General features: G+C 47.8%; 1 protein-coding gene across 1 annotated transcript in view; it reads left to right on the plus strand.

Annotated features, from left to right (window-relative positions):
* trpm4a (transient receptor potential cation channel, subfamily M, member 4a) overlaps positions 1–12,770 on the plus strand; it is a 78,733-nt gene that overhangs the window by 49,704 nt on the left and 16,259 nt on the right. The window contains exons 16-20 of the mRNA XM_048520984.2: positions 1,327–1,419; positions 3,187–3,427; positions 9,932–10,050; positions 11,140–11,272; positions 11,733–11,907. Of these exons, the coding sequence (XP_048376941.2) occupies positions 1,327–1,419; positions 3,187–3,427; positions 9,932–10,050; positions 11,140–11,272; positions 11,733–11,907 (761 nt within the window). The remainder of the gene's footprint in view (positions 1–1,326; positions 1,420–3,186; positions 3,428–9,931; positions 10,051–11,139; positions 11,273–11,732; positions 11,908–12,770) is intronic.

Raw genomic sequence — 12,770 nt, forward strand, 5'->3', positions numbered from 1 at the left:
GTGGGAGTGCCTGCAGCACACAGACTACGCATGAAGGCAGCTCACCACCTTCTCAAGGCACATTGTAGAGTGGGCAATAAGTGCTGATCCCGCCAGCCTCCAATCCTTGGATAATCAGAGCAAAGGGAAGTTGAGCCAGATTTCTGCCCTTATAGTGAAAATGTGCACGTGCAAATGTACATCAGCAAGGACAGGATCCTCGTGGCCTGGCCACGAGGTGGGTGTATGGCCCCACAGGAGCAGCTGCAGTGGGTGGAACCAGGCCCTAGTCACAGGACAAGTGTTTGTTAGGAAATGATTCTTTACACAGAGCAAAGCTGGAACTGTCTCCTCCATAAACTTGTTGAGGCTGGGGATATTTTTTTTCGTTTATGAATGGGATGAGAGCATTGCTGGCCGGACAGCCCATCCCTAATTGCTCAGAGGGCAGTTCATTGCTGTGGGTCTGGAGTCACAAGTAGGCCAATCAGGGTAAGGATGGCAGTTTCCTTCCCTAAAGGACATGAGCGAACCAGCTGGGTTTTTTCTGACAATTGGCAATGGATTCACAGTCATCATCAGATTCTTAATTCCAAATATTTTATTGAATTCAAATTCTACCACCTGCCATGGTGGGATTTGAACATGGGTCCCAAAATGTTATTCGGGTCTCTGAAGAAACAGTCTAGCAATAACACCACGAGGCCATGCCTCCCCAGGGATGTGGTTAATACAAGATATCAGAATTGAGACTGATAATGGAGGGCAGTGAGGATTCTGGGATCGATAAGTGAAGTTAAAACGTGGATCTGCCATGGTCCTACCAGGCCATGAGACTGCTTTCTCATTCGAGAGAGACAACTGGTTGTGGTTTAACCTGAGGGGCACCACACCTCAGGAAAAGGGAGAAGGAGGGACCTGCATGGTAACTTCAGCCAGTGGGGGTACTGAACCCATGCTATTGGTGTCACTTGACATCACACACCAGTCAACTAGCCAACTGAGCTAACCAGCCATCATGGTAGAGTTACCTCCGTCCTACCAGACCAAAGACTGGTCTCTTGTTAGCGAGAGATGATAGTTGTTGGTTTAAGACCACCACACCTCCAATGAGAGGAGAGATCATGGAGACTCCTTCATGGTAACCCCTTCACTGGCAAAATTGTAGGGGGTGCTCGAAGAGGGTTGAGCTGGATATAATCTCTTCTGGCTGCTGGACACCGTCAGATTTCTCTGGAGAGGAAAATATTTGATGAAATTGGCAGCTGACAATGGCAGGCCAAACCCAATAGTTTGCGTGGTGAAATGTTTCACAACCTGTAAATAACATTCCTGTTTCTTTCACAGCAACAGCAGGGAGGAACACATGACAGAGAAGAACACATCTGATTTGGACAGTATCGATGGTGATTTATTGCTTCCCAAATCTGACATCTATCAGTTAGTAGAACTTTTTAATATTTTATTAATTTTCTGATTTCTGACCGAAAGCAGGAGGTTGTCTTCTTTCTCATGCATTCGCCTGTTGGATGCGAATGTTGCTGGCAAGGCCAATATTTATTGCCCACCACCACGGGAGCTTTTGAAATTCATACTCAATTAATTTAAGAAAAAACTGAATTATAGAATTTTACAGTGCAGAGGGAGACTATTCAGCCCATCATGTCTGTACCAGCTCCCAATTTAGCTACTCAGCTAGTCCCAATTCTCCAGCCCTATCTCCATAGCTCTCTAAATTCATCACTTTCGAATATATACCCAGCTTTCTTCTGAAACTTCCTACAGAATCCACCTCCATCACTCTCCTAGGCAGTGCATTCTAAATCCTAACAAACTGAGTAAAGAAATTTCTCCTCTCCTCAGCTCACTCACAGCTCTCTTACTACCAACCTCGAAACTGTGACCATTACTTTCAACATGCCAACTATTGGAAAAGGAATACCCTTCCTTACCCTGTCAAAATTGTTTGGAATTTTGAACATCTCAATCAGGTTGCCGCTTAATCTTCTCTGCTCTATTTAGAATGGGCCCAAATTCTCTAATCTTTCTTTGTGAAAGATAAAATTGATTGCAAGTCTCAGGAATGGTGACCATGAAACCAGACTGGTTGATGTATAAAAACCACTTAGTTCACCAAAGCCCTTCAGGGAAGGATATCTGCTACCCTTGCTTGGTCTGGCCGACACATGACTCCAGACCCACAGCAATGTGGCTGACTCTTAAATGTCCTTCAAAATGGTCTAGGAGGTCACTCAGTTCAAGGGCAATTAAGGATGGTCAACAAATGCTGTCCTCACCAGCTATGCCCATGCCCTGTGAAAGTAAATAGACAAGGCTTTACCACCATCTCCCCGCCTCCCACCAATTTCACAATGAACCCCTGACCTACAGAACTGAGGGGCCAATTAGATGTAGTCACAGTATCGCCGGCTCAGGGTGGTGGCCACTGTTGGAACTGCATGCAGTCCCAACGGAAAGGAGCCCGAACACTCAGGCAAATCTGAGGTATCCCTGCGGACATGCTGGAAGGTCCCAGCGAGCCAGGTAAGGGCTGAGTTTGAGAGTTCAAAAATGGGCGGGTCAGAGGGCCCTGGTGATATGCCTCTGGGGACAGGCCTTCAACAAAAATGGTTCCACCGCTTCCCCAACCAAGAGTTTGAATGATCTCCTACAACAGGCAAAAATATGGCCATGTCAGGTAGGACAAGGTCTGGAGTGGTCACTAATTGACCACCTAAGGGTTGCAGTAGGCTGTTTTGGATCCACTTGACATTTTCATGGTGCTTCATAAAATAGGAGACAGGTTGGGGTGTGGAATGGATGGATAACAGACAGGACTTGCTGTGGAATTTACAAACTTCACTGACACACCAACCCTCCATCTCTTCCAAGCCCACCATTGGGGGCGTGTAAATCCAGGCCATTGACCTACTGACAGAATAAGACAACTCAGCCCTTCGTGTCTATACTGGCTCTCCATTAAGACTCAGAAGCTAAAGTACCATCACTGGAGCCAGACTGTCCTCTTTTTTTTAACTAATGCATGGGACATGGGTGCCATTGGCTGGGTCAACGCTTATTGCCCCCCCCACCCCGTTGCCCCCTTCAGAAGGTACCACCCCAGTCATGGTCCTTGTCAATGAACTGTGACGGAATATCAAACCGTTCCAACTTTAAATCTGTTCCTTTTTTTCCCATTCAACTCAGTGACAGTGAAGCTGACGTCAGTGTGTCGCCTGGCAACATGCGGCCATTTTGGATGATTCGATGGAAGCAGTTCTGGGGAGCTCCTGTCACCTCGTTCTTTGGGAACGTTATCATGTATTTTGCCTTCCTGTTCCTCTTTGCCTATGTCCTGATCCTGGACTTGCCCCTTAAGAATCCATCGATAGCAGAGCTCATCCTGTATTTCTGGGTCCTCACACTCGCCTTCGAAGAGATCCGACAGGTATGCGGGAAGAGAAAAACCATTTGGAATGAAATCGTTCCATGCTCCGTTCCTCAAAAAGAAGGCTTTAACTTTGTCACTTCTTGAATCTCGCTGAAAAGAGCCACAGCCTGCGTTTATCAAAACTAGAGTCAAGAATGCCAGATTTCAAAGGAATATTTGAGAATGCTGTGAATTTCTTTGGATCAACCTGGGAATCTGTGCAACCTATAGTTCCCCATTGCTCGGCCACACCTCGATCATTCGAATTGAGTTGAGCTGGTTACATTGTCCCTTGTACTCAAGTGAACAGAGCAAAAAGTTTACAAATTACCACTTGTAGTACCATTTAGGGGATAAGATTCGTAGGTACAGATTCTGTGGTACTAGAAAGATAAAGAAATAAAAAGTCTAGCATTGCAGACCATAGGAATAAATCTGAAAAATAGAGAAATGGAAAGCTGAGGACAACGGTTCTTCCAGCCCAGTCCACGCAGGCACCCGGCCTCCAGTCTGCACTGCTGCTTGACCCCAGACCATGCTAGGCTTCAACTTGAGACTCTCGACGTTGGGATACTGCTCGGGAATCATGCTGAGGCTGGATGCCCACGCTGAGGCCAGGCCAGGCCATGAGACCACCATCGCGGGCTATAAGGCCACCACGCCGGGCCGAGAGACCGTCGTCGTGGGCCGAGACATGCCCACCCCGGGCCGAGAGACCGCCATCGTGGGCCGAGAGGCTGCCACCCCAGGCCGAGAGACTCCCACTCCGGGCTGAGAGACCGTCACTGCGGACTGAGAGACCCCCACCCTGGGCCGAGAGACCGCCACTCTGGGCCGAGACACGCTCACCCCGGGCCAAGAGACCCCCACTGCAGACTGTGAGACCCCTGTTCCAGTCTGTGAGACCCCCAACCCAGGCCGAGCGATCGCTGTCGTGGGCCGAGAGGCCACCACCCCAGGCTGAGAGAATGCCACCACGGACAGAGAGACCCTCACCCTGGGCCGAGAGTCTGCTGCACCGGGCCAAGACACCGCCACCCCGGCCCAAGAGACCCTCAACCTGGGCTAAGAGACTGCCACACCTGGCCGAGAGACCACTGAGCTGGGCCAAGAGAATGCCACACCAGGCTGAGAGACCCCCACCCTGGGCCGAGACACCGCCACCCCGGGCTGAGAGACCCCCACCTCAGGCCGTGACCACTGCGGCAGGCTGAGATAACTCCTCGCTGTGTTCTCACTGAGGCAGAGTGTTTGGAGGCTGAGAAGAAAGAAGAGAGAAGAGGACAAAAATGCAAAAGAGAAAAGAAAGAAAACGAAATGGATGGAGTAGACAAGCCATGGCTGAAGCATCTTACTCCACCGCCATCTCTGACCAATCAGAGTCGAGCTTTCCTCCTTCCCTCCTGCAGTACAAATTGTTGTGCTCCTTTGAAATGTGGCATTCTTGCATGAGTCCTGATCCGGGCAAGACAAAAAAACCTTTGCAACTTGTCCATCTTTTCACCAAGATTCAAGTTAAGTGCGACCGAGTGATCATTTGTGAATTCTGCTTCCAAGATGTGAAAATAAGGAGGAGCATATGGAGTGAAGATGACATAATAAGGACGCAGGCAGATTTAGACAGGCTGAATAAGTGGCAAAAATTTCAGTAGATGGGGTACAATGTGGAAAACTGTGAGGTTGCTCATTTTGACAAGAAGAATGAACAAGCAGAGTATTACTTAGAGAATGACTATAGAACCCCAAGGTGTATAACATGATAGCCAGTTTTGAGAAGATTTGTAGCTCAGGTTGAGTTTCTGGATGTGAGTTTGCTCGCTGAGCTGGAAGGTTAGTTTTCAGACGTTTCGTCACCATTCTAGGTAACATCTTCAGTGAGCCTCCGATGAAGCGCTGGTGTTGCGTCCCGTTTTCTATTTATCTGGTTAGGTTTCCTTGGGTTGGTGATGTCATTTCCTGCATTGGTGGTGCCATTTCCTGTTCTTTTTCTCAGATGGTGGTAGATGGGCTCCAAATCATTGCGTTTGTTGACGGAGTTCCGGTTGGAATGCCATGTATAACATGAGCCAGAAGATGTTGGTGTGTAGGTGCAGCACATAGTCAGGAAGGCTAATGGGATGCCAGTCTTTATTTGGAGAGGAATTGAGCATAAAAATGAGGATATAATGTTTCAGTTAATCAGGGCTTTGGTGAGACCACATCTTGATCACTACATTGGAGCCTTGTTGACAAGGTGGTTGTGGAAATTAAATTTCCTCTTCTGGGTGAATCCAGTACTAGGGGGCACTGTTTGAAAATTAGGGGCCACCCATTTTGGACAGAGACAAAGGGAACTTATTTTGTTTCTCTGAGGAAACTTTGGCATGCTCTGCCCCAGATGGCAGTGGAGTTGAAGATCGGTGAATATTTTTATGACAGAGATAGATCCTTGCTCAGCAGGGGAATCGAAGATTATCGAGCCTAGGCGGGGAAGTGAAATTCAAAAGACAAACAGCGCAGCCATGTTATTGTTGAATGGCAGAACAGACTCAAAGGGCTGAATGGCCTACTCCTGTTCCTAATTCAAATATTAAAATTAGGAGCCAGAACACTTTGTGTTTTTGGTTTGAATCTGAGAAAAATGTTTTTAACTTTCCTGACATTAATGTGCAGACACACAGATTGAAGCTGTTTCCTGGCTTCCACACCAATCCAATGGCCCAGAGGGAGATGGAGGAGAAAGAGAGTTTAGCTCCAGATAGAGAGAGAGAGAGGGAGAGATGGAGTGAGAAATGGTTCCGATGAGGCGATGGAGAGTTACAGATTAGCTAGGAAGGATTTAAAGAGAGAGTTAAAAAGAGCAAGGAGGGGAACACATGAGCAGACATTAGCAGGTAGAATAAAGGAGAACCCTAAAGCTTTCTATAGGTATGTGAGGAATAAGAGGATGACTAGGGTAGGAATAGGGCCAGTCAAAGACAGAAGTGGGAAGTTGTGTGTGGACCCTGTGGAGATTGGAGAGGTGCTAAATGAATATTTCTCATCTTTTTTCACTGAGGAACAGGACAATATTGTAGAGGCGATGACTGAGTTACGGGCCACTAGAATTGAAAGGATTAGGGTTAGTAAGGAGGAGGTGTTATCAATTCTAGAAGGTGTGAAGGTAGATAAATCCCCTGGGCCAGATGGGATTTTTCCGAGGATTGTCTGGGAAGCTAGGGAGGAGGTGGCAGAGCCTTTGGCCTTGATCTTTGAGTCATCATTGTCTACAGGTTTAGTACCAGAGGACTGGAGGATTGCAAATGTTGTGCCCTTGTTCAAGAAGGGCAGTAGGGATGACCCAGGTAATTATAGACCTGTGAGCCTTACGTCTGTTGTAGGAAAAGTTTTGGAAAGGATTATAAGAGATAGGATTTATAATCATCTAGCAAGCAACAATTTGATTGGAAATAGTCAGCATGGATACATCAAGGGCAGGTCATGTCTCACAGACCTCACTGAGTTTTTTGAGAAGGTGACCAAGCATGTGGCTGAGGATAGGGCAGTTGACGTGGTGTACATGGACTTCAGTAAAGCCTTTGATAAGGTTCCACATGGTAGGCTATTGGAGAAAATACGGAGGCATGGGATTGAGGGAGATTTAGCAGTTTGGATTTGAAACTGGCTTTCTGTAAGAAGGCTACGAGTGGTGGTTGATGGAAAATATACAGCCTAGAGTCTGGTTACTATTGGTGTGCCTCAAGGATCTGTTTTTGGACAACTGCTGTTTGACATTTTTATAAATGACTTGGACGCAGGCATAGGTGGATGGTACGTTTGCAGATGACACTAAAGTCGGTGGAGTGGTGGACAGTGTGGAAGAATGTTGCAGGTTGCAGGGAGACTTGGATAAACTGCAGAATTGGGCTGAAAGATGGCAAATGGAGTTTAATACGAATAAATGTGAGGTGATTCACTTTGGAAAGAATAATAGGAAGGTAGAATACTGGGTCAATGGAAAGATTCTTGGTAGTGTGGATGTGCAGAGGGATCTTGGTGTCCATGTACATAGATCCCTGAAAGTTGCCACCCAGGTTGATAGTGCTGTTAAGAAGGCTTACGGTGTGTTAGGTTTTATTGGTAGAGGGATTAAGTTCCAGAGCCGTCATGTCATGCTGCAACTGTACAAAATGCTAGTGCGGCCTCATTTGGAATATTGCATGCCGTTCTGGTCGCCCCATAACAGGAAGGATGTGGAAGCTTTGGAAAAGGTGCAGAGGAGATTTACCAAGATGTTGCCTGGTCTGGAGCGCAGGCCTTATGAAGAAAGGCTGAGGGAGTTGGGTCTGTTCTTGTTGGAGAGAAGGAGGCTAAGAGGGGATTTAATAGAGACATACAAGATTATCAGAGGATTAGATAGGGTGGACAGTGAGAGTCTTTTTCTGAGGTTGATGACTTCAGCTTGTACAAGGGGGCATAGCTACAAGTTGAGGGGTGATAGATTTAAGACAGATGTCAGAGGCAGGTTCTTTACTCAGAGAGTGGAAAGGGTGTGGAACACCCTGCCTGCCAATGTAGTTAACTCAGCCACATTAGGGGCATTTAAACAGGCCTTGGATAAGCGTATGGATGATGATGGGATAGTGTAGGGGAGGGGCTTAGATTAGTTCACAGGTCGGCGCAACATCAAGGGCCGAAGGGCCTGATCTACACTGTATTGTTCTATGTTCTATGTTCAATGAAAGAGGGATGGGATAGAGAGAGAAGTGGTGAGGCATGGAGAGAGAAAGAGAGAGGCAGGAAGGGGGCAGAAGGGGTTGGGAAGGCAGAGAAGGAAAGGAGAAGGGTTCGAAGGAGAAGGGAGAGGAAGATGGGGAGGGGGAGAAGGAGTGGAGGGGAGGAGAGGGGAGGGAAAGAAGGAGGGGGAAAATGGTGGTAAGGGGTGGAGAGAAAGGCGGGGGGTGAAAATGAGGCGAGAGTGGGGAGGAGGAGAGGGGAGGTGGGAATGAGATGAGGGGGAGGGGAGGGGGCAGAAGGAGAGGAGGGAGGCAGAAGGAGGGGAGGGAGAGAGGGGAGGGAATGAAAAAGAGATGGAGAAGGAAGGGGGAGGGAGTGAAAAGGGGATAAGAGGAGGGAGAGGGAGAGGGGAGGGGAAAAAGGAGAGGGAGAGGGAGAGGAGAAGTGAGGGAGAGGGGGTGAAGGTGAGGAGTAAAAAGAAGAGGAGAGGGGAGAGGCAGAAGGAGATGGTGTGGAGGCTGTGGGAAGAATGACAGGGATGGGGTTAAGGAGAGGGTGAGGGTGGTAGACGGGAGAGAGAAGCAGAGAAAGGTAATAGTGAGTATTTCCAAGATAGGATCTGTTTTGCAGTGTGGGTCTCTACCTGTTGCAAATAGGGGTGATCCAAGCCAAGGTCAAGAAGATGGTAACCTCAGCTGATGTGGGGATTGAACCCACATTATTAGAATCGCCCTGCCTCACAAACAAGCTAACTGAACTAATTGAACTCAAACATTCCCTGCAGTATCAAGGTCGCCCATTCTCTGGATGAAGGGGTTTCTTCTGAACTGCCTGGTGGATTTCTTAGTGGCAATCCTACATTGACCACCTCTCAGTCTGCTCTTCCCCAGAAAAGGAATCTAACAATCTCTCTGCATCCACTCTGCCAAAACCTTGTTGTAATTTTTAAAGACCTTGATTATGTCACTTCTCATCTGTCAAGAGAGAAGAGAACTGGACTACCAATCCTTTCCCAATTTATAAACACACACTTTCCCAGGATTCTCCTTGTAAACCTCCACTCCAGCCACTCTAATGCCTCCATGTCCTTTATGGAATACAATGACCAGAACAGCATTACTCCAAACTTTGTTCAAGTGTGTCCATAAGGAGGAGAGCAGTAGTGAGGCCTAGAGAGGGATTTAGCTCTGTTTGGCTGCCCATGACAGGCAAGATGCCAGGATTGGAAGTGTATAGCGATCTGAGGAGATTCCAGAGATAGGGAGAGGGAATTTTACAATCAAGGCATGACATGGAGATGAAATCTCACTATCCTTTCAGGAGGGTGTGAGTGACCCATCCCTAATTGCCCTTGAGCTAAGTGATTGGCGAGGCCCTTTCAGAGGGCCGTTTGGTGTCATATGTTATTGAGTTTTTACAGCACAAAAACAGGACCTTTGGCCCATTCTGACATGTACTAGTTTCCTTCCTGAAAGGGAATTAAGGGCCAAATTTTAACAGCATCCATTTGTAGTTTTTCAGTCAGCGTCTCTAAGCCAAATGTTTGACTCCAGATGTCATTCACTGTTTGAATCGAATTTAAATTGACTCTCTTTGGGATTCCATGCTACGTTATTTCCTTTGTGACCTGCCACTGGGATTTCAACTTGTGTCTCCAAGTTATGAACAAAGCTACTATTTGCCACAGGCAGCTCACCAACACTTTTCCAAGGGATGGGTATTAAATGCTGACCCAGCCAAGTGACACCCACATCCTCTGAATGAATCAGTCAAAAATGCGATGCTTCCGTCTCCATGGTGACACTAGCACTTCCTGTCTCTTCCTAGACCTTCTTTGTCAGCATGAACATCTCCTTGAAGAAGAAGGTGAAGCTGTATTATCAGGACATGTGGAACAAGTGCGACATTCTGGCTATCCTCATGTTTGTCGCCGGGGTCATCAGCAGGTCAGTGGCTATTTTGTTTGTTAGGGAGGGGCAGGTCAGTTAGGCAAGAGGGTAGAATGAAAAGAAACTGCTCCACCACCCCCCACCAACTGCCCCGCTAGGAAGTCCTCAGATGGACGGAAGTGAAGAGGCATGTCATTTCCTGCCCCTCTCTTGGTTACCCTGACCCCTATCGTTGTATCTTCAGGAGGCCGTTTTGTTCAGAGAGGGTTGGCGAGAAGGTGAGGAGGAAGGCAGACTGGGAGGAACTGAGGAGAAGGAGGTTTTTGGGTGACACCTACCTCTCCACAATTAGGCCAGTCCCAAGGGTCTCTTGATCCATTTGGAATCTTCCAGTTGGCTTGCAGATCCCACCACCAGCACCAGAAACCAGCCAAAGGACACTGGGCACCTTCTCAATGGTAGATTGGTGGAGTAGGTGTTTGTGGAGAAGAGGAGGAGTAGTAGGTGGTAGAGATTGTGGGGGCAAAGCTCCATTAAGTGAGGAAAGCTCCCACCCCATTCCCCCCCCCCTCCCAGCCTACACACAACATTGCCATAGGTGTCCATTGAAGAGGCACCCCCTCCAACCATATTTTCTGGCCCCTTCTTTGAATTTGGAAGTTTAGAAAAGTGGCACAGTGGCTCAGCGGTTAGCTTTGCCTCACAGCATCAGTGACCCAGGTTTGATTCCACTCTCAGGTAACTGTTTTGTCTGGAGTTTACACATTCTCCCTGTGTCTGTGTGGTTCCCTCTGGGCGCTCCGGTTTCCTCCCACAGTCCAAAGGTGCGCAGATTAGGTGGATTGGCTATGCCAAATTACCCCATAGAGTGTAGTTTAGGTTAACCATAGTAAATGTGGAGTTATGGGATGGGGAGGGTAACTCTGGGTGGCCCAGCAACCAAAAGCCTAACCAGGATTACAATTCCTAGTAATACCAGCCAACTTCATATTGGCCAAGGAGCTGAAGTAGGGGCCCTCTGGTTGTCTGGCTCCTGTAGCCATATGGGCCCCAGGGTGACCAGGGTAGAGGGGCAGGTGGTAGTGGGATTTGTGCACTTGGCCAATGAGAGCTCCAGTCATGGATTTAATATTATTCCTCTTGCAGAATGTTCAGCTCGTGGTACGAGATGGGCCGGGTCATTCTCTGCCTCGACTTCATGGTCTTCTGCTTTCGGCTGGTTCACATCTTCGCCATCCACAAGCAGCTGGGACCAAAGATCATCATCGTCGGCAAGATGGTGAGGGCAAGATTGTGGGCTGTGAGGGGTGTATCAGGATGGTTTACAGGAAAACATGTGTCAAAGAATGTCATGGTGAGGGGTGTGGGGTATGTCAGTGTTTTACATTGAGGGGTGTGGGGTATATCGGACTGTTACAGTGAGGGGTGTGGGGGATTTCGGAGTGAGTTACAGTGAGGGGTGTGGGGTATATCATACTGTTACAGTGAGGCGTGTGGGGTATGTTGTAATGTTACAGTAAAGGGTGTGCGTATATTTGAGAGTGTTACAGTACGGGGTGTGAGATATATCGGAGGGTGTTATAGTGAGTGGTGTGGGGTGTATTATAGTGTTATGGTGAGGAGTGTGGGGTGTATCAGAGAGTGTTACAGTGAGAGATGTGGGGTATGTCAGACAGAGTGTTACAGTGAGAGGTGTTCGGATTTATTTGTTGATCTAATGCATTGAATAATCTTTCCAGATCAAAGATGTGTTCTTCTTTCTATTCTTCCTGGGAGTCTGGTTGATGGCGTATGGAGTGGCCACCCAAGGCCTCCTTTACCACACCGAGTCCCGTGCCAGTTGGATTTTCCGCAGGGTGTTCTACCGGCCCTACCTGCAGATCTTCGGGCAGATCCCACTCGATGAACTGGACGGTAAGGGATTGGCGTCACCTTGCCAGGTGTGACCGATGGAATATGGTGTGGAGACTGTAGATACGTGATAGTCATTAATCAATCCCTAAAGAAATTCAGGAGAAACCACTGTAATCAGAGAGTTGGCAGAATGTGAAACTCATAATTAATGGAGGTACAAAGCAGAGGTATTTTTCCCAGTGGGGTTCAGTGATGATGAACTGATAAACACAGGTAGGCATCAAGAAGTAAGCTGATAGGTTGAGATGAAGATGGTGCGAGGAGGTTGATATGGGGTAGAATCACCAGCGTATGTTTGATAGGCTAAATGGCCTGTTTGTGTAACAAAAGCAGAAAGCACTGAAGAAACAAGTCTGGCAGCAGCTGCAAAGAGACAAACCGATTTAATGTTACCAGTCTAATGATTTTTCAGAACTGATGGTACCTTGGTGAAGGTGCTATATGCGCTGAAGACTCTGTGTGTCTGTGTGTGTGCGCGTGTGTGGTAAAGGAGTAAGTGATAGGTGGAAACAAAGCCCAGAGAGAGAGAAAGAAGGTGATGCAGACAAAAGGATGGATAATAGGAAGTGAAGGGAGAAAGCAAAACGGATAATGGGGGATATGAGTGGGTAGAAATGGGTCGGCTGCATTGACGTGACAGGGCCCGGGATATGGGCATGGGTAAAGCACATGGAAGTTCTAACACAATTAAACTCAGTGCGGAAATAATGGGAACTGCAGATGCTGGAGAATCCAAGATAATAAAATGTGAGGCTGGATGAACACAGCAGGCCCAGCAGCATCTCAGGAGCACAAAAGCTGACGTTTCGGGCCAAGACCCTTCATCAGAGAGGCCCGAAACGTCACCTTTTGTGCTCCTGAGG

This window comes from Stegostoma tigrinum, chromosome 38 (genome assembly GCF_030684315.1).
Source record: "Stegostoma tigrinum isolate sSteTig4 chromosome 38, sSteTig4.hap1, whole genome shotgun sequence".
NCBI classification, from domain to species: domain Eukaryota; kingdom Metazoa; phylum Chordata; class Chondrichthyes; order Orectolobiformes; family Stegostomatidae; genus Stegostoma; species Stegostoma tigrinum.